This window comes from Larimichthys crocea, chromosome XVII, assembly GCF_000972845.2.
Source record: "Larimichthys crocea isolate SSNF chromosome XVII, L_crocea_2.0, whole genome shotgun sequence".
Classification (NCBI taxonomy): Eukaryota; Metazoa; Chordata; class Actinopteri; family Sciaenidae; genus Larimichthys; species Larimichthys crocea.
The window spans coordinates 5,786,505-5,808,916 of NC_040027.1; the positions used below are offsets into that span (position 1 = coordinate 5,786,505).

At 39.9% G+C, this 22,412-nt stretch overlaps 2 protein-coding genes across 2 annotated transcripts; both read left to right on the forward strand.

Annotated features, from left to right (window-relative positions):
* Positions 1–3,451: 3,451 nt before the first annotated feature.
* lrrc8c (leucine rich repeat containing 8 VRAC subunit C) lies at positions 3,452–13,067 on the forward strand. Its single transcript, XM_010747035.3, has 3 exons — positions 3,452–3,609; positions 7,493–7,635; positions 9,942–13,067. Exons 2-3 carry the CDS (start codon positions 7,498–7,500, stop codon positions 12,168–12,170), a joined length of 2,367 nt encoding a protein of 788 aa, XP_010745337.1. The 5' UTR covers positions 3,452–3,609; positions 7,493–7,497; the 3' UTR covers positions 12,171–13,067.
* Positions 13,068–14,523: 1,456 nt separating this feature from the next.
* lrrc8db (leucine rich repeat containing 8 VRAC subunit Db) lies at positions 14,524–20,507 on the forward strand. The gene is made up of 2 exons (XM_010747036.3): positions 14,524–14,988; positions 16,844–20,507. Exon 2 carries the CDS (start codon positions 16,846–16,848, stop codon positions 19,399–19,401), a length of 2,556 nt encoding a protein of 851 aa, XP_010745338.1. The 5' UTR covers positions 14,524–14,988; positions 16,844–16,845; the 3' UTR covers positions 19,402–20,507.
* Positions 20,508–22,412: the final 1,905 nt, after the last annotated feature.

Sequence of the window (22,412 nt, forward strand, 5' to 3'; positions counted from 1 at the left end):
AATAAATAAACGGTTATTTAATCATGAAGCATGCGGTCAGTTTATATAGCATACATTTACATACTGTAAAGATATGTCAGTAAACCTCTGCATGCCGACTGAAGATAGAATCTGTCCCAAGTTTTCTCTCTTACCAATACACATTTCTGATGACAGTTTCCATTCCCTGACATATGGAAAATGATTCCGTGAGCATCAGGAGCACCTTTGTTACATCACTGTCAAATCTGAGTAGCTTTATCTCACTTGTCTTTTCTGAAGTTTTCCAGCTGTTTCTTTTAGAATGGACGGACCAAAGGCTGCTTTCAGCAGCAGCAGCAGCACAGTGCATAAACCACAGACACTAATAACATCCTTATGGTAGTTGCTACCAATGATCCAATTTAAAGGTCCAATTTGTAACATTTTGGAGGCTCTATTGGCAGAAATGGCCTGTTAAGCCAGAACAGAGAAACCAAACACTGGCTCCAGAAAGGGCAGTTTCCCCTTTCTCCTTCACGCTTGGAATGGGAAAGTGACACAAGTGGACTTGGTTGCGTGTCAACAGTGTCATTTTTGTTTTATTAAAGTACTCTGCTACCACATTTTATTCCCTATGCTGCATTGAGCAAACATTAGGGACTGTATGAAAATTATGTAGGTCAGGGAGAGTGGGTCAGAAAAACAGGCCCTATTTCACAAGGGTGCACATGTGCTACATGTGGATATCTACACTATGACATTAGTAGGTTTATACAGTAAAGAGGTAGATGTTGAATAAAATTAAGTAGCAGCAGAGATAAAAGGTACAAAGTGTGCATGGATATAGGTGAAATGTCCACATTGTTTTATGTTTGCAGTTATATTAACAGTCTAAATGCTGTTTTTTTCTTCTTTTTCTTTTATTTTTTACACTCTGCCTGTGGGAAGAAACTCTTTCCCATCTTGGCAGTGTTGGTCCTTAAACTGTCGAACCTTCTTGCAGAAGGCAGCAGACAGAAGAATGCATGGGAGGAGTGTGCTGGATCATCCACAATGCTTCTGGCCTTGATGTCCGTGACAGAGGGGAGAGAGATGATCTCTGTCCTCTCTGTACAGGAGCTTGTTGTTCCACTAAACGAACCCACCATGACTGAATTATCAGCGAATCTGATGTTGTGGTTTGAACTGTACACTGCAGTACAGTGATGGGTTGACAGCGTGAAAAGGACGGGGGCTGAGCACTTGTAATGAACCTTACACTATTGACCAGGCATATTAATGAATCAAATAACATGCAAATAACACTTTTCCAGATAGGGTAATATAATCATTTTTGTTTGTTTGTTTGTTTTGGAGAGCACAGAAGGATCTTTTTATTGTTTTTCTAAATTTACAATAGTACTCCAGGTTCAAGTATAAGACATATGCAACAAAACACGTCTATGAATCTAAAATGGTGTCATGACTAAGAAAGCTGGTTAGGTTTAGGTTGTCTTGTGTCAATGTTGTCTTGTGGTTTCCTGTTTTATTTTGAAATTTTCCCCTCCTCCCGTTTCAGATAACTTGCCCCTTCCCCTGATGTGTTTCTCACCTGCCTGATTGTCCTCCCCGCCCTGATTGTTTCCACCTGTTCCCCATTATCATATTGTCTGCGTCTCCCCTTGTCTGTTGCCAGTTCGTCTTGTCCTACGTACCTGTGAACCAGCTCCTCGTCCAAGTCAAGTTCGTTACTACTTTTGATCCGATCTTGTCAGGTTTTTGTATATTTTGTTTGTCTAGCCTTTGTATTTCATAGATTTTTCCCTCGTAAGAGTGGTTTTTCGTTCATTATCTTTATCCTTGATTTTGTTAGTAGGTCTTCCCTCTCTTGAGTGGTTTTTGTTTTTTTTAGATTATTTAGCGTTTTCCTCCCAGTGAGTGATTTTCTGTTGTACTTTCATAATAAAAGATTTGTTTATTTTACACTTTGTCTCCCAAGTCGTGAGTTTGGGTTCAAGTCATAGTTCTAGCTGTGACAAATGGGGCAAAACATCAGTGTAATGCAATATGTCGAACAGAACCACATCAACAGCCTCCAACATGACCACAAAGTGGAATCAACAGCAAACATTTAAAGTGATGCTGTGATGGAAAGTAAAAGACAATTTGCCCACAGCAGTCAGTTATATTCTATATTATTCATGTGATGCATTGAACCTGCACTATCCTCCTGTGTGCCGCAGTGAAAGGAAATCCTTGTAATAGCTCTTTGGTCATAATAGTCTGATAGTCCTCAAAACAGCTTGAAAGCTTTCCTGCACAGGAACAGGTGGAGAAAAGAGTGTGATGGAGCCAACTTTAATAAAAGCATCAATAACAATATTTACTGCTGTTTTGAAGAACCATTTTGATGTACTTCATGTACTTTACTTGAGTGTCTGCGTTTTCCTCTACTTGACTTGAAAGAAAAATGTACTCCATTACAGTTCCCTGTGTCCTCCCACAGTCCAAACACATGAACCTGAACAGGTTAACTGGTGACTCTAAATTGTCTGTAGGTGTGAATGTGAGTGTGAATGGTTGTTTGTCTCTATGTGTCCTGTGATGAGCTGGTGACTTGTCCACCATCAGTCAGCTGGGATAGGCTCCAGCCCACCATGACCCTGATGAGAATAAGCAGTTACAGGAAATGGATGGCTGGTAGTCACAAAACATATATTGTCTGAAAGAGTATAATGCTGTATGCATTTGATATGAAAAGCATCTTGTGCAAATGGGGTAAAAGTGGACATTGGTGGGGTTGAGTTTATAACTTACAACTAACTAACTTACTAACAACAATATATCAGAAGGGTTGTACCATTTGTACCTGTTCATACTGTACATAATGCATGTTAGTATATTCATCTACCTGCCCATGCTGCTTATACTGTACATATTCATATACTGTATATATTCTATAACATATTCACTTATATCTCATATCCTATAGCATATTCATATTTATACCTGCACTATATTTGTATATCCTGTTCATATGTACATACTCTGCACTTCTGGTTAGATGCTTAACTGCATTTCGTTGTCTAAGTACGTGTTACTTTGTTCAATGACAGTAAAGTTCAATCTAACCATATTTCCTGAAAACATGATTTGATTTGTGTGAGTGAACTATAGTATTGCTAACATTCACAGGAGGGAATTAGTACTTGTATCTGTTATCGAATGCTTCTACATTGTTGCTTTGGTACTTTGACTTCAGTGCATGATGAGTACTTCTTATCCAGACTGTGACTTGAACTAAAAGATTTATTACAACAGGTTAATAAGGCAGATCATCAGTGGTGGATGATGGTGCTCTGTTGTTGTGGTTTCTGTGAATATTATTATAGACTTGCTGCACTTTTGGCCTCCTCTCTCTCTCTCTCTCTCTCTCTCTCTCTCTCTCAGCTGCCTCATAAACAACATACATCACTAACAAAGTATCTGCCTGGGTTTCCTCAGAAGTCCACGCCCCTGTGGCTGACAGTACATGCCTGCACGGTCTGGCCGAGGATCCAGGAAGGTTAGCGGACAGAGAGGAAGGGGGACCGCGCACATCATGATCGGAAAGCTCACCGCCTGAAAGCCGAGCACAGATCCTCAACTCCAGCCCTGATCCAAAGGAAGGTAAACCACTGACACTGCTGTGATGTAGCTTTTTAGAGAAGATGTTGGTCCGGTGTATAGATGGCGTAATCTGCGGACGGAGGAGCCTCTACTATCACACTGATGATGTTAGTTTACCTGCTAAACACCGACAGGGATCCTAGTTCGAACCTTAAAGACGCGTCCAACGCGTTCAAACCTATATGCGTTTTAACGGAGAACTCGCGTTCCTAACCGGGTGACTTAAAGATGGTGTGTGTGTGTGTGTGTGTGTGTGTGTGTGTGTGAGTGTGTAATCACAGGATAAATCACAGCTCCTCTGACTGTATTAGCACTTTTTAGCAGCCTCTGATTCATGAGAAAGTCTCCACAAAGTGTGCCTCATTCAGAGCCGAACAGCCAACACATTTCTTTCTGCAATGCGGATAGTTTTTTTTTTTTCCTGTGCTTAATGAGACAGGACTTTTTGTATGCCAGGAGCTGGGTGTGTTCCAAACATTGTCTGTTTTGGGATATCTGGGATTCAGACAAATTTCCTGTCAGGAAGGGACAAGGATATGGCCTGGTGAGCTCAACTCAATGGCTGACTCATCCAGTGGAAAGACAGGATTCTTTCTAATAATACCTAATGCAAACTACAGGCTTCACTGCTGTTTGTCTCATTTTTGTCAAGAATCCACCCTGTTACTGAGAGAGTTAAAGGAGCATGCAGTCAAATTACAAATGACCAAATTACAAAATAAACTCATTTCCTATTATTTGATTTTCATTTTTTCAGTTAAATTTTATTTCTATAGCGCCAAATCACCTCAACCAAAAGTTATGTCATCACTCTGTCAATACAGAACTGGTCTATGCCATACTCTTTATAATATAATCTACACAGACTCAACAATTTCACCATGAGCGAGCCCTCAAAGACGCCACACCAGGTTCAGTATACTTGAAGGAACACTATTGATGATGTCATCAGGATCATCTCTGTTTCAGCTTGATAGCTCAGAACAGACAGTCTGCAGTACAAACTGGAGGTGTCAGGTTTGAAAGACTGTTTTTGTAGATTTATTACATGTCAGGATATCTGCTGCTTTGATTTTAAGCATTCTTCGGGTAATCTGTGTCTTGTAAGTTTGCTATCTTTATTGAGGTTCATTGTTAAAATTGCTGAAGTTTCCCCTTTAATAAATAAAAGAGATATGTTTGGGGTGCTCACAACATTCTCAAAGAATATAAAAAAAAACCTTTTTTCAAAATTAATACCACTATTCCACAACTCTGGATAAGCCCTCAGACACCCAGTGCAGAAGAAATATTCAGATCTTTTACTTGTACAATGTAAAAGTAATAATACCCAAACGTAAAATAAGCAGGTTCAAGTCAAAAGCATCGAAATGTACTTAAAGTATCAAAAGGAAAAGAATGCATTATGTTGAGAAGCTCTTTATATGATGTTGCTGGATTATTACAGTTACTGATCTGAACACATAAGAAGCATTTTATTGTTGGAGTTGGAGTTGGGTTGTCTCTACTATTCTTATAAGGCAGTGGTTCCCTACCTCTAGACTGTGGAATGACATGGAGCCTTTGAACATTTGTGCCACAAGAAATATGTTGAAAAAAGGGAATAATATTATGTAACTTTATAAAATATTTCAAAGGTATTTTTGTAGTAATTAACTTTCAGCCTGTGCTGTGGTTTTCTTTATCAGTCCCTGTTAGCCCCCTAACAAAAAATACTGATTTTGAACTAAAGTAGGTCATCAAGATAAGTAGTCAACATCACTGTGTGGATGAGAGGTCACGAAATAGAAAATGGTTTGCAGTTTTAAAAAGGTTGGGGACAAACTGATCTTATGTTTTGTGTGGAATCTTTTAATCTTTAAACTAACTAGTAACAAGAGCTGTCAAATAAATTGAACAAACTAAACTAAAAGGCCTGTTTTTTTTAATTATTTGAATGACATGGAGTAGAAGTATAGAGTAGCACAAAAAATCAACTAAAGTGAAGTACTTGAGTAAATGTGCTTTGTTGATATATATCACTACAGACACATGGTTAACACTTTATGTAGATGATTTCTTCTGTAAAAAATGGTCCCATGAAAACTGTTGGTAACCGTGTCTGCAGATAATCCAGAATTTGATAAATATTTTTCAATATGAAAAACAAAATTCCATTGAGATGGATATCTCAAATCTTGGCACATCGAACTCTTCGCACAGATATACAAGTTGAGCTAAGTGAGAAAAATGGGTCTTGTGATTCGTCTGAACCGACCTTTTAAATCCAACCATCAGTAAACAGTTCAGTGTAAACATCCCCTGAATGGCTCCCCTCCATCCCTCCTGTTGTTATGACACTAAAATGGAAGAATCAATAGAAGACATTTTGTGCTGAAAATCTTAATTGAACTATCAAAAACACAAGCTCTTTAAAAGCCCCCAGGCTTTCAGCAACCTAACCAGCAATACCTTACAGCTAAACTCATTAATGATGAACTAAAGTTTGAGTATAGATGAGTATTCAGCTGTTGACAGCACCTGTCTGTTTGGCACTGCAGAGCTGCCGATGATAAAACACTATACATTATGCTCTGGCACCTTGTACATTATTTATTATACGTGTTTATACACAAACAGTATATACTTTTTTTTTAGCATTTTTATCTTTCTCGTCATACCATACCATAAAAAAACATCATTTGTGATCGTGGTAGAATCTCTGTAAACATATTTAACAGTGAGATGTTGAATGATACAAATCACCAGTGTTCATATAAAAGTTTCATCGACTAGGCTTTAATTTGAATGACACAGCAGCCAAACCACTGCCAGAATGAAATGGGAAACAGGACACTTACAGCTATAGTAAGCACTTTACAGAAGGTGACTACAGACAGTGTGAGCAAAAAGCAGCATCAGGAATAAGCCAACCTTTTAATGATACTGCTGTTAACAAAGACAGTTTTAATAACCTTTTAGGTGCAAAGTACACACAAAGACCTGTAGACATGCATGCATTAGTGCATATGGACCAGCCACTGGCAAGTACCCAAATCAGTTCCCTATACAGCCTGAGTTACTGCCGCCACAACCACAAGTATGAACTGTTAAAACACTTGTCATGAGCTCTACAAAATGACTCATTTATTTAGTCTTTTGTGGGCACTGACTTTTAAATAATTACATTTGTAATGTGCATGTGTATAATCAGTAGTATACAAATGCTTCAACTGAAGTTCAACCAGAGAGGGGCTAACTGGAAGCTAGGCAGCTAACGTCACCATGTTAACATACATATAATAACAATGATAACCTGCTGATGTTCACATTTGCTAATTAGCACTAAACACAATTTACAGCTGCACCTGATTGTTTTTGATATTAGGTCATCATTAGTCATCCTTTCATCTTCATCATTGGCCACCATCGTCACAAGATAAACACTAGAAACTCTCCACTGTGTCGACGGACCTTCACCATTCAAATATTCTTTTCACGCAAGGATAGTGTTGGTCTGAACGTGGCCTTATGTCATCATGAAACTAAGGCTTAGTGATGTTTAACCGTGTTCACTATCTGAGTTTAGCTTGCTGGCATTCAAACATTTCCTAATTAGCAAAGAACAGAAAGTACAGCTGAGGCTGATGGGAAGCTGATTAGTTCATGCAGATACAAAGTTGACCTGATCGTGGCACTAAAACTGTAAATTTGTGAGCTATTACAATTCATCCTGAGGGGGACATGGATGAAGGCTAAAAACCTTTACTGTTCTGAAGTATTATACACCGGATTATAATGCTGTTAATTAAATGTCATTATTTCATGGGAGCATTGTGAAACCATTTGTTTCAGTGTATGGACTGAAGGTTTTGTGGGCTAATTTTCCCTTTTTATGTCACAGGCATCATGATTCCTGTGATGGAATTCCGGCAGTTCTCTGAACAGCAGCCAGCGTTCAGAGTCCTGAAGCCGTGGTGGGATGTGTTCACCGACTATCTGTCTGTAATCATGCTCATGATTGGTGTCTTTGGATGCACTCTTCAGGTCAGTCACAATGCCTCAACATGACATCTCTTAAGGGAACAGGCTCTACATTAGGTTGTGTAATGACTTGACTTGTGCTAATGGTTTTCAGACATAACCGATCTCTTTGAAAGTGAAGGAGAAATAGCTAATACACAATGATGTAACATGAGTTTGAAGTGCAACAAAAAAATGAGTAGTTCTACCACTTTTTCCTTTCAGTCCAGAGTAATTGAATTTAGAGAGGCAGGCCTTTATGCTCTCTGATGCAACATAGCTGCTCTGCTTCCTGCGTTGGCACCAACTCAGAACCACTAACTCTCTGCTTTTACAACCTGGAGTGTATGCAGCAAAGAAAGCATTCAGCTTCCAGGAGTTTACCAGTGGAAACATTTACCCACCCAGCCCCTCTTAGTAAACATAAGATTTGGAACTCTTTTGGCCTGGCTTCACTTCTCTCTCTGTGAGGAATAGGAACATTTTTTTGGCCCCTGCAATACTTGTGTAGTGTAAATCTTGGAAATGATACCAAAACATTTTTAGAAAAACTGTTAACAGGATCTTTATCAGGGTTCAAGCAGCTGTTGTCGCTCTCACTATAACGGTGTTTGGACATGGTCTTATAGTTAGTAAACTGAGTGGATAGTTAATTATGTAGCCAAGTTTACTTTAGAAGTCCAAACATCATCAACATGCCATTTTGTGTAACTATTTCATTGTGTCACACAATAATCCCCCCAGTCGTTATCAGAGGGAGAAATAACTGACAGTAGAAAGACTGGACAGTGTCAGCGTGACATCACTGTAAGGTTATTGAAGAGCTGTTTTGAAGCTTAGAATATGTGGCTCTGATCACTGCCAGCTTGGCAAATCTGATACTTCTGCCTCCTGGCTAATCTAAAAATCAGCAGAGACGTGACCTAAGATGGGTCTAATGACGCCTGGATGCTGTTAATCCTGCATAACTTTAAGCCTTAATATAATGTGAACAGGTGAGTTGTATATAAATTCACCCTCAGTACAGTTGTCATGAACGGGGAAATTAGCTACAGACACCAAAATGTTTTTTGTACCAGGCTGTAAACATGTTTATTTCTGCTGTGAAGTTGGACATTTGAACATGGGGACTTATGGAGACTGACTCACTTCTGGAGCCAGCCTCAAGTGGCCACTTGAGGTATTACAGTTTCTGGGCACTTCTGCATTGGCTTCATTTCATAGCCACAGAGGTCGGTGCTTGGGAGAAATAGAGCCTGTGTACAATTCTGCAGATCAGCTCAGAGACCTCAGCAGACGTGACTTTGCATTTTAATCTGTGATGTGCTGCAGCGCAACTACACTGCCTTCACTATAGTAATAATGTCATTTTGTATTCAGCCTTCACAAATCGAGTTAGTTTGCATTTAGATACTGTAATAGTTTCAGATCATGTTATGCTGTAATGTGCTGAGCTGAATATGAAGCAGAAACAGAGTGAACCAAATGTCTTCCCTTCAGATCTGCCATATTGAATTAAAGTGTCCATATCCTGCTTTTTGCCATTGCTGAATGGAACAGCTGTTTTTGCGTATTTACAAGTAAACATTAAAGGCATTTGCTGTTCACTGATGTCAGCCCTTAGCCTGTAAATGTAAAAATAGAAGTGCTTTGATTTATCATAGTGTCTTTTCAGCATGCAGGTGAGCACATGCACCACATTGCACCTGTTTCACCAACTGGCCTATTACATGTGGATTGAACATGGGGTTACTTACCTATTTTATTTGTACTGATGCAACACTGTGTGGGTCTGTGTGTCTGATGGCACAGTGAGAGAACAGGCTCTGCATCTCTTTACAGTACAACTGTATCCAAATGTATGAAATCTGATCCAGGAGGTCCATTTCCAATATCTGACCTGGATGGTTTATAATATAATGCAGAAGGTTTTTACTTGCTTTGAAAGTTATCACAGCTCACAGTGGCAATGATAATTTTTTTCTTATGTCACAACAGCCACGAGGTAAGTGGTAGAAATAAGGCATTGACATTATAAAATAACCTACCAGAAATGTCATTAGCCAACAAAGCATCTAGCTGGACAAGGTGCAAACTCTTCGGGCAAAAGTTGAGGCAGCTTTAACCTTTTCCCCTGAAAACCCCTGTAGTGTTTGGCTGCAACGTCTGCAATAGTACCCCTACTCAGGGGTTAACCCCTAATCAGGTTTCTTGTATACATTAAGTGTAGAAAATCATTTTGGAAAGCTGATTGTAACCGGTTGTTTAAGTGCATGTAAACACTGTGATTGTTGACTCCATTAAGTAATTGTGAATTTTTTGTATTTTAGGTAATGCAAGATAAAATCATATGCCTTCCTCAAAGAATATCATCAGGGAACACGAGTGACATGGAAGTTTTACACCTGCAATCCAATAGTTCAGCAGTGAGAGAAATGACAGGCCTGAAGACAGATCTGGATCTTCAACAGTACAGTTTTATCAATCAGATGTGTTATGAGAAGGCTCTGCATTGGTATGCCAAGTACTTTCCCTATTTGGTTCTTATACACACTCTTGTCTTCATGGTGTGTAGCAACTTCTGGTTCAAATTCCCTGGCTCAAGCTCTAAAATAGAGCATTTTATCTCTATGCTTGGCAAGTGTTTTGACTCTCCCTGGACCACAAGAGCATTGTCAGAGGTGTCCGGAGAAAATCCAGAAGAAAAGGACCATAAAAAAAGTGCAACAAGGTCCAACATCGCTGTGCCTGGTGAAGGAAATTTGGAGAAGACGCAGTCCCTTCGGTCTATCCCAGAAAAGATTGTAGTTGTAGACAAGCCTACAGCAAGTGTTCTTGACAAAAAAGAAGGTGAACAAGCTAAAGCTCTTTTTGAAAAAGTAAAGAAGTTCCGTTTGCATGTTGAGGAAGGAGACATCCTCTATCTTATGTATGTCCGCCAAACAGTGTTCAAGGTGTTTAAATTCCTCCTGATCATTGCCTATAACAGTTCTCTCGTGAATAAAGTGCGAAATAGTGTACGTTGCGAAGTTGAGATCCAGGACATGACAGGTTATAAAAACTTTGAATGCAATCACACAATGGCACATCTGTTTTCTAAGCTTTCTTACTGTTACCTGTGTTTAGTGGCTGTCTATGGATTAACAAGCCTTTACACCTCTTACTGGCTGTTTTACCGCTCACTGAAAGAATACTCATTTGAGTATGTGCGACAGGAAACAGGCATCAATGACATCCCAGATGTCAAAAATGACTTTGCTTTCATGCTACACATGATTGATCAGTATGACCCACTGTATTCTAAACGATTTGCAGTTTTTCTATCCGAGGTCAGTGAGAACAAACTTAAACAGCTCAACCTCAACCATGAGTGGACTGCGGAGAAATTGCGGCAGAGACTCCAGACAAACACCAACAACAGACTTGAACTTCAGCTGTTCATGCTCCCTGGGTTACCCGACACTGTCTTTGAGTTGACAGAGCTGCAGTCACTCAAGCTAGAGATCATCAACAATGTCACCATCCCTGCCTCAATCTCTCAACTTGAAGACCTTCAGGAGCTGTCTCTTTACCAATGCTCTTTAAAGTTGCACACAACAGCTACCTCCTTCCTCAAAGAGAACCTGAAAGTGCTTCGTGTGAAGTTTGATGATAACAGGGAACTTCCACACTGGATGTATGGCCTGCGCAACTTAGAGGAACTCTATCTCACCGGATCTCTTAGCCCTGACGCCTCCAAAAATATAGTTTTTGAGTCACTGCGGGAGATGAAGTGTTTGAAAACTCTCTCCCTAAAGACTAATTTGACTAAGATACCCCAGTCTATAGTGGATGTTTCCAGCCATCTGCAGCGGCTCTACTTGCACAACGATGGCACTAAGCTAGTAATGCTCAACAACCTGAAAAAGATGTCCAATCTGATCGAGCTGGAGCTAGTGCGTTGTGATCTGGAGCGCATCCCACATGCAATCTTCAGCCTGACAAATCTGCAAGAGCTCGACTTGAAAGAGAACAACCTTCGCTCAATAGAGGAGATTATCAGCTTCCAACATCTTCGAAAACTCACTTGTCTCAAACTTTGGTACAATGGCATCATGTACATCCCAGAGCATATCAAGAAGCTTGGAAGCCTCGAGCGCCTCTACTTCAGCCACAACAAGATTGAGATATTGCCTTCACACCTGTTCTTGTGCAACAAGCTGCGCTACCTGGACCTGTCCAACAATGACATCCGATTCATCCCTCCAGAAATTGGAGTCCTTCAGAGTCTACAGTATTTCTCTGTCACCTGTAACAAAATCGAAAATCTGCCAGATGAGCTCTTCTTTTGCAAAAAGCTCAAAACGCTAAAGCTTGGCAAAAACTCACTGTCCATACTCTCGCCAAAGATTTCCTACCTAGCTCTACTGACATACTTGGAGCTCAAATGCAACCATTTCGAGCTTCTGCCACAAGAGGTTGGTTGCTGTCGTGCTTTGAAGCGCAGTGGCCTTATAGTGGAAGAGACACTGTTTGAAACTTTGCCTTCAGATGTCAGGGACCAAATGAAGGCTGAGTGACATGCCTTATCGTAGCCGCAGTGCCTGCTGTCAGAGCATTTGTTTTGTATGAACTCATTACCATATTTAGGTATTAAACTACTGTTAAGAAAGTTAAGAATTATTTTTGCAGTTTCCTTGACGGAGGGAAATTTGACATATTCATATTGTCACATACAATGTGGCTGCAACAGGGTTGCTTGTTCTGTTGTTATGAACTTGTGACTATATTATCCAGTCAAAAATCGCTTTTTTGCTGAGACTGAAATGAGATGATTGATGTCAATCTCATCTCCGTATGTTAAACATGAAGCTACAGTCCGCAGGTGATTAGCTTAGCTTAGCATAGCACAAAGAGCAGAAATGAGGGGAAACAACCAAGCTGGCTCAGTCCAAAGGGTGAAAAAATAAACCTACTAGCATGTACATGGAGAATTACATGCAGGACATTATTTTCGGCCTGGCACAGTTCCTGTAGTGTCTTAATTGGTGCTGACATTTCTGGTAATCAGCTGTTTCCTCCTGCTTAAAGTCTTTATGCTAGGATGTCTGCTTGCTGTAGCTTCATATTTTACCCACAGGCATGAGAGTAATATCAGTCAAAATATCAAACAATTTTTAAGCACATTTTACTGCTACATAACAGAAATCTGAGTACTTATTGTAAATCTAAACTGAAGACCTCACTTAAGTTTAGGCCAGTAGCCTTACATATGCTGTATTTTATATATTTTATGTTGCCCTTATGAAGCGTTTTATTTTCTTTAAGAGACTGTTAGTTCACATGGACCGCAGCAGGGAACATGCAAACAAAGGACACTGTATATCATACTTAAGTACATGTAATACCTTGGCTAAACAATTCTGTATTATAGAAAGATGACATTTTAAAAGTGCATTAAACTTGAAGGACTATGTCATACTGGTGTTTGTCTTCTACTCTTAAAAATGTGCTTCAAGAAGTTTGCAGCCTATTGCGATAATGTATTTTTATAATGAGTTTTTATGTTGATGACCAATAAAAACATATTTACTGTCATTAATGCCATTTCTTATGTTGGGAAGTTATAAAAGAACAAAAATGTTTTATGTTGACAAAAAGCAAATGGGAAAAACATTTGTTTGGTCAGAACAGTGATGCAGGTGAAAGAAACAGTCCTGAATTGAATTTTCAGAGAAAAACAAAATAAATCAATCTATTATGCTGCTTTATAGCTAGAAGGGATGAGCACACATGGTATGTTCTTAATTATGTTGTGGGATAAGATGTCACCTTCCAACTGTTGAGGATTAATAAACAAAGAGGATTAGTGTATTATTATGCATACACAAGGCACCGATGGACAAATGAAGCTGGTCTGAAGATTGTAAGAAAAGGTCATCTGGACACATTGCTTCATTTGTCTACAAAATGTAAGAGTTTGTGGCTGCAATCTGATTTAATGAATGTACAAGGGAAGTTGGGTTCTATTAAATATGCTACATGTATCATTTTAAAATAGTTATGTATTGTCTAAATGGCTAATGCTGAACCGTGGTTGCTTAGGTTGGAGTGCACAGTGTGCAAAGGCACGAAGAACAAAAAGAGGTGGCTTGAACTATCTATGACAAAATCCAATGACAAAGCTGAAGAAAACAGTAGAAACTGTTCATTGGGTTATAGTTAGTATCTTTGATGACAAACAGCTCTTTATCCATCCTAAACATAATATTTAGAATGAATATAGAAATATATGGATCAGCTATGAGAGTTTCTTAAGCAGTTATTTGAGTGAATACTGTGATACTGTACAGGGCTGCCCTGGATATGTGCATCTAACAGCTTACACACATGCACATATCATAAACACTTAACAGATGTCATATCATGAATTTTGAAAATGAAACATGAAAATGTTAATGTATAAGTTAAATGATCTCTCTCTCCTGCAACTTTCCTGTCACTCTTCAGCTGTATCTATTAAAAGAAGCTCAAAAAGCCCCAAATTAATACAAATAAATGAGCACTATAGCATAGTGGCTCTGAAGAAATGCCAGTGTGCAACATTGCGACATGGCCATGTTAAGCTACAGTTCAGTTTGTACAGTCCTGCACAAACTGCACAGCTGTTTTCATCCGAAAAACAAATTGCACAAATATTTTTATTCTTTATATTTTTTAATACTTGATTTGGCAATAAATCTGATTCTGAAAACTAGAAATATGTTTTAATATAAAATAACAGGAAAAGAAATAAGAGATATAGATAATATCCTGCTACCACTTGAAACTACTACTAGGGGGGGCTGCAGCCCCGGCAGCCCCGGACTTTCCGCGCTAATGGCCTTTGCACTTTAGTGACAGTCCCTAACATCAGCGGGTCATCCCCCTCTCCTCTCCTCTCCTCTCCTCTCCTCTCCTCTGTCAAGCCGTACAAGCTTTACAAAGCGCTGCATGCTGTCCGTCCATCATATCGTATGACAAACAACACCGTGCACACTACAACAGCTGTGTTTGCAGTTGATGGTGAAACGTTCTGAGGATGATGATGATGATGATGATGATGATGATGATGATGATGATGATGAACCTCAGTGTGTGTGGATAGCATCAGACGGAGAACGCTTCCAGCAACTGGTGCTGCCGTGCCGGCTGAGGCGCCAGTCAGAGGCAGAGGACCCGACCATCTCAAGCGGAGTGGGGGTAGTCCGCTAAGCTGCTTACAGCCCGGCCAGCAGGCCCACGGTTGAACAGATGCGAAGAATGGACGGCTTCATCACCGCAGCGGATCATGGCATATAAAAGGAGGCGTTGTTCCGTAGTGCTGCCATCGACTTAACTGGATCAGATCTCCTGAAGGTGCGTATCTGCGCGTTACAGCGCTCACCTACTGCTATTCAACAAATACCAACAGAACCGCTGTGCTGTGGCCCGAACCGGCTGCATAGTGTAGAGACAAGCAGCGGGGTGGGTGGATTATTCAAATGAAGCAGCAGTGGATTTAACGTGACCAGAACCAGTGCTGATGTTCTGATACAGAACCCAGATTTTAGTGCTGCGTTTAAAGGCTGCACGGACATCAGGGCCACCTCTTGTTTTGTGTTCGTGGATGCGTCTCGCTGCTGTAGCCGGTCTCAGCCTGCTCTGCAGCATGCTCTGCAGCCTCTTTGAACACACACTGACCTTCATGATACAACACACACACAGTGGAATTTAGTGTGAGCGGTGGTGTGTTTGTAATATTATTATTTGATGTTTTTATTAAGTGACACGGGAAACTTTTACATTCAGTATTCACACAGTATTTACAGTCACCAGTGTGGTAGTGGGTACAGCCTGTATGTGGTGGTAGTGGGTGCTGGCAGGGTTTATGAAGTAAGGTAGTTTATATGCTCAGAAAGGCATACTGCAAAGAAGAATAGAGGAAAAGCTGTGCTGATCATAATTATGATAATAATAATGATAATTCAGACATTTATTCAAACACTTTGGTTTGCAGAATCTGTGCTGCACCCAAGCATGGGTCACATGTGCAGACAACTGTGCTGCTGTGTCCTAGTTCAAGGGCAGTGTCCTCTCTAAATATGACTCCCCAAGCCTCCTCTACAAGCGTCTGAAAAATGTGGCCTACTATTGGAGGACAGTGTATCCTTCCAATCTTCGGTATCCCAAGATCCATTGTGCACTGGTCACATGTGCTGTGAGCAACATGCACTTGGTCCTCGTCAACTCATAACCTACAGTGAATTTACAATCAACAGCTAACTTCCTAAAAAGGCTCAGGTTCTCTGATCAACATTTTGAAGTTGTACTGTGTATTTGAAATCAATTTAAGGACTGTCTGTGAAATTTTGTTGGTGCAGAAATTAAATATTAGAAACACATTTGAATTTAAAGTGATCAGTTACAAAAATATCACACAATGCACAGACAGTCAAAAAGCATGATTTACAACCAGACTGCATTCAATTACAGGGACATGTACACTCTCTTTTGTTTTTTTGGTTCTGGTCACTCTGTGTCTCACCTGAACTGGACCAATGAACAAGCTCCTGCAGGATATAAACAGGATTATGACCAGCCATGAACTCTGTTGTGTTCACAGTCTGGATATGTCCTTCATCACAGTATAACTTGTAAATGCTGTACTGTGACAGAAAAAATAAGGTTATTCATATATTTATCATGAAACTGGTATTTTTTTTGCATTTGTCAATCATGTGTTAGGGGAAAAAGTAACAACTCTGTATACAGGTAATAAATTATGGAACTTACCACTTTGTCACCCATCCAAGGACAAATTCCTGGTGGTGAACATGGGAATTGTAGCTTTTACAAGTTTGCAAGGAGTGCCATTAGTTCTGCCCTCTGAGAGTGCAACAGTAGCTGTGCACTTGTCTCATTCCTTTTATGGAGCTAAGCTTAAGTAAAATGATTGTCCTGCAATGACCCAGTCATTTTGATACAATGAGACAGCTTGAAAAGAGGATGAAAGGGCCGTACATGTAATTTTCTGCAGAAAAGCAACTTAAAGCTGCCTGTGCCAAAAGCCTACTGTATGTGTCAGAGCTAGGTGGCCAGGACCTTCCTTCCTGAGGTCGTTATGGACACTTGGAGAGGTTATGTGGAAACAGTTCAACAGAATTTTATGTATGTATTTTTTTTGTAATGACAATAATCAAAGCCTCATATTAATTCATATTCTCTGTTTCAGGAATGTTCACCCTCACAGAAGTAGCATCCCTGAATGACATCCAGCCAACTTATCGAATACTGAAACCATGGTGGGATGTCTTCATGGATTATCTTGGTATTGTCATGCTGATGTTGGCTATTTTCTCTGGAACGATGCAGTTAACCAAGGACCAAGTGGTTTGTCTTCCAATTCTGGAACAAACTCCAGATGGAGCTGAGGGCTTCTTCGGACCCCAACTACCAGAGACAGCTGACAGTTTGTGGAACAAAGAAAGTGCCATCGGGGAGCAAGCAGCTCCTTTAATGGCTAAAAGGCCTCCTGATAGCATCGCCCCTCCGGTTCATTTCACACAGTCAGGTACTTTTGGGCAACCTCAGCCTACAGGTGTGAGGACCAAGCTGGATTTTCAACAGTATGTTTTTGTCAACCAGATGTGCTACCATGTTGCCCTTCCTTGGTATTCCAAATATTTCCCATACCTTGCTCTAATCCACACTATTGTATTGATGGTCAGTAGTAACTTCTGGTTCAAGTATCCAAAGACAAGTTCCAAAATAGAACATTTTGTTTCCATACTGGGAAAATGTTTTGAATCACCATGGACTACCAAAGCGCTGTCCGAGACTGCATGTGAGGACTCGGAGGAGAACAAGCAGAGACTGGCTGGAGCCTCCTCTCTCCTGAAGCATCTGTCCACAAGCAGCGAAGAGGGGAGTCCAAACCAGTCTGCCCCAATACTGACTAAATCTGGGGTCACGTTTTCTGTTGAAAAGCTTGTGAGTGAGGTTCCGTCCATGACCATTCTGGACAAGAAAGATGGTGAGCAAGCGAAAGCCCTGTTTGAAAAAGTCCGGAAATTCCGTGCCCATGTGGAAGACAGTGACTTGATTTACAGGCTGTATGCCATTCAGACAGTGATCAAAACTGTCAAATTCATTTTGATCCTGTGCTACACGATGACTTTTGTTGCCTCTATAGATTTTGACCACGTGTGTGAGCCCGAAATAAAGCATTTGACTGGATATGCCAGGTTCCACTGTACACACAACATGGCATTTATGTTAAAGAAACTCCTTGTTAGTTATATTGCTATCATATGTGTTTATGGCATAATCTGTATATACACACTGTTCTGGCTTTTTCGGCGACCACTTAAGGAGTATTCCTTTGAAAAAGTCAGAGAGGAGAGCAGCTTCAGTGACATTCCAGATGTTAAGAATGACTTTGCGTTTCTCCTCCACATGGTTGATCAGTATGACCAGCTGTATTCAAAGCGTTTCGGTGTATTCCTCTCTGAGGTGAGTGAAAACAAACTTCGCGAGATCAGCCTAAACCATGAGTGGACGTTTGAGAAGTTGCGGCAGCATGTGACACGCAATCCTCAAGAAAAGCAGGAGCTCCATCTTTTTATGCTGTCCGGAGTACCAGATGCAGTGTTTGATCTCACAGATTTAGAAATCCTTAAACTAGAATTAATCCCAGAGGCCAGGATAACAGCTAAGGTCTCACAAATGATAAACCTCCAGGAGCTGCACTTCTATCACTGTCCTGCCAAAGTTGAACAAACTGCTTTCATTTTTCTTCGCGATCACCTCCGGTGCCTTCATGTCAAATTCACTGATGTTGCTGAGATTCCTAGCTGGGTATACTTGTTGAAAAATTTAAGGGAACTGTACTTGGTTGGTAACCTGAACTCTGAAAACAACAAAATGATCGGACTTGAGTCTCTGCGAGACCTCAGGCACTTAAAAATTCTGCATCTCAAAAGCAACCTCACAAAGATCCCGACAAACATAACAGATCTGTCTCCACATCTCATCAAGTTGGTTGTTCATAATGATGGTACAAAGCTCTTAGTGCTGAATAGTTTGAAAAAAATAATGAATCTTGCTGAACTGGAGCTTCTGAACTGTGAGCTGGAGAGAATCCCTCATGCTATCTTCAGTTTGAACAACCTGCAGGAATTGGATCTAAAATCCAACAACATTCGTACCATCGAAGAGATCATCAGCTTTCAGCACCTTAAGAGACTGACATGCCTCAAACTTTGGCATAATAAGATCATCACCATTCCGTTGTCAATTAGTCATGTCAAAAACCTTGAGTCACTCTATCTCTCACACAACAAGCTCGAGTCTCTACCCTCATCATTATTCACCCTTCTCAAGTTGAGGTACCTTGATGTTAGCCATAACTCTATAGTGGCAATACCACTGGAGGTAGGCTTTCTGCAGAACCTCCAATATTTTGCTATAACCGGCAACAAAGTCGAGGTAGTTCCCAAGCAACTCTTCAAGTGCACCAAACTGAGGACCTTATGCCTCGGCCACAACTGTATCTCCTTCATTCCAGAGAAAATTGGCCAACTCTCGCAGCTGACACATCTTGAACTGAAAGGAAACTGTCTGGATCGTCTGCCGCCTCAGCTCGGTCAGTGCAGCCATCTGCGCAGGAGCTGCCTCATCGTGGAGGATCATCTCTTTGACTCGCTTCCCATGGAGGTCAAAGAGAGCATCAATCAGGAATCTAGTGTTTCATTTCCAAATGGGTGCAAGTGTTTAAGTGATGGGCGGTAGTCACATCTTACATCAAATGTCATCCATTTCATTGAAGTGTAAAAAAGTTTTTATTTAATCATGTCATTAGAAACAGTAGTTCAGGGTACAGTATTGGTACACTACGTGATGTTTTAGCAACTGATAAAATTAACACAGCACCGCACATACACGGTTGTACCACTGGAAAATTTGAAATGAACTCCAGAGATGATCGTGGCTTATGTCCTGTCTATATACACTATTTTGTTTTTCATTTTGTTTTCAGTTAATGTAGGTGTACAGTAGCGGTTAAATCATTCTGCTTATATTTTTTATATTTTGTATGCAAAAATGTCAATAGTGGATCTAAAGAAATTTGTATAATTTTGAAACAGTCCACTTTTTTTTATCTATGTGATTTAATTTGGTTGTCTTCTAATTAACAAAACACATGATTGACCTCACTCTCCTGTAATGGTATCTAGCTTGCATGAAATTTTGGTTTAATCGACCCAAGATTTGGATAAAATGGATGGAAATAGAATTTGGTCTGCAGTGCTCACAGCAATAAAATATTGGATTTGAAAATCATCAACAGTTACATTTCTTTGTATGGATAAAAGACTTTGCAGTTTTTATTATACTTGCAATTGATCAAATAAATATTCTTCTATTCCAGTGTGACGATTATCCAGAGTGAGCAGACTTTCTAGAAAAACATGCACTGTTGAAAGTTAGGATTATTACTCCTACTACCGCTTCCAAGGTCAAGAATCTCTTTTACTCTACCACTGCACTGTAGACCACAAAGAATGATTTGCTGCACAAACAAACTATGTAGGTATAACCTAGTATTCTTATTAACTGTATGCATTCCTGTTTGAATACACTTTAAATCGACTTTCAAGTTACACACCAAAATAATAAAGGTTCCACCTGATCCTTTCTCTACTTTTTGAAATGTCTTGAATCATGCCATTATTTTTTATACACTTTTTTTTCTTGTCTACAGCAAACCTACTGACATTTTTCATTACTTCTTGGCTTTCATGTTTTATTATGTAAATGTTCATGTATTTTGTGTGTTCTTTGTATGTATTTATTATCTCATTGTATTTTATCGGTTCTCTCTGCACAGCACTTTGTAAATCTGGTTTTAAAATGTGCGATAAAAATAAAGGAATTCCTTACACTATTATCATTACTATTATTTAAAGCTAGAATTGCACCACACAAGTCTACTGCAAAAACATATTTTGTATTATTCTATATATTGTAAAGTTGAACCTTGGTGTCTGAAATACCAGAAACTAACAGACTAACATGAAATTAACTTAAATGAGTTGACAATAATACAGAGCTCCTATAATAAGGGGCGGCAGTAGCTCAGTCCATTGGGACTTGGCTTGGGAGGGTTGGAACAAAATATGGAAGGTGGACTGGTAGCTGGAGAGGTGCCAGTTCACCTCCTGGGCACTGCCGAGGTGCCCTTGAGCACTCCAAACTGCTCGCTTCTCAGGGCGGCTTCCTATCACTCCACCATCTCTCTCCTACTGCATGTCTATGAGCCCTTGTACTGCATGTGTGTGTCTGGGTTAAAATCCATGTAACATATAAAAAAAAATAGAGTGTAAAAAGAATTTCCCCATTGCATGATTAATAAAGTAAGAAGAAGAAGAATTCACGTCTTAGGCCAGTTCACATAACATAATACTTGTGACTATAACATTATTTTTCAAGACAAGTTATCTTGACTTGGCTGTTTTGTATTTCAGAAAGTGTTACATTCACTTTCTTACCCACGATTCTGTGTGATCATGTATAATCTGTGCGTAAGAGAGACAGACAGGGCTGTGTGCATATACAGTAAACACTAAGGTATATAGGCACATTTCACTGCAATAAATAAACACATAACTTTCAGTTCTGTGGTTAGGATACTGGCAGAATACATCTGCTGTCTGGCTGGTTGGGGTTAAAACTGGTGAAAGCCAGAAAGAATCCAGGCTTTGACAATTTCCAGCACGAAAATTTTCCAGTTTCCAAAATTACTCTCTCAATAAAAATGATTATAATAGCATTGTGCGAGCATACAGTATATCATGCAGCATTTACTATCATATATCGAATTTGTTTGCTATAGTGCAAATTGCACAGTAGTTAGTACTATCGCCTAACAGCAAGAGGGTTCCTGGTTCAAACCTTGTCTGGGGCCTTTCAGTGTGGAGTTTGCATGTTCTCCCTGTGTCTGCATGTGTTCCCTCCGGGTACTCTGGCTTCTTCCCACACTCCAAAGACATGCACTCAATAGGTTCATTGGTGACTCTAAACTGTGTACCCTGCCTCTTGCCCAAGGTCAGCTAGAATAGGCTCCAGCCCCACCGTGACCCTGATGAGCATAAGCGGTTACAGATAATGTATGGCTGGATGGATGTTAATGCATTCTTCTAACCTCTCATTTGCCCATGAGAGAGATTCAAACTGTTAAATGTTAAAACTGGAATCATGTCCCTCAATCTATTATGCTTGTTATAAAAGAGACTATCAACATGTGAAATTCAGTCCTGAATAATGATATGCATGTAGTTTAAATTGCATGTGGTCCAAAACATGATAAAACTTCATCAGTCATCAGTAAGGACTGTGCATATGGTAGAATCCCATCATGCAAAACCAAACACATTTCTTGGCTGGTGTTGCCGCCTGGTGGAAATTAGTTGTTACTACATATTCTGACACTAATTTTATGTTAAATGTGGGCTGAAACATAGTTTATCCCACAATTATTTTATTTAGATAATTGATAGTAATTAATTAACCCTACTTGAATTATTAACATAATTACATGAAGGAGACATTTGTGTGCATTTACATAAACAATGCACACAGTTTTATAAAAAAGACATAAAGAACTGCTCAGGGCATCTGAGTGCGGAGTTTATACCACAGACCCACATTAACTGAAGGCCTGTATGTAAGGCCTAATGTCATTTAAGAACATAAAAACAGGATATGTCCTGCATGATCTACATTTTCTTGATACCCAGTTG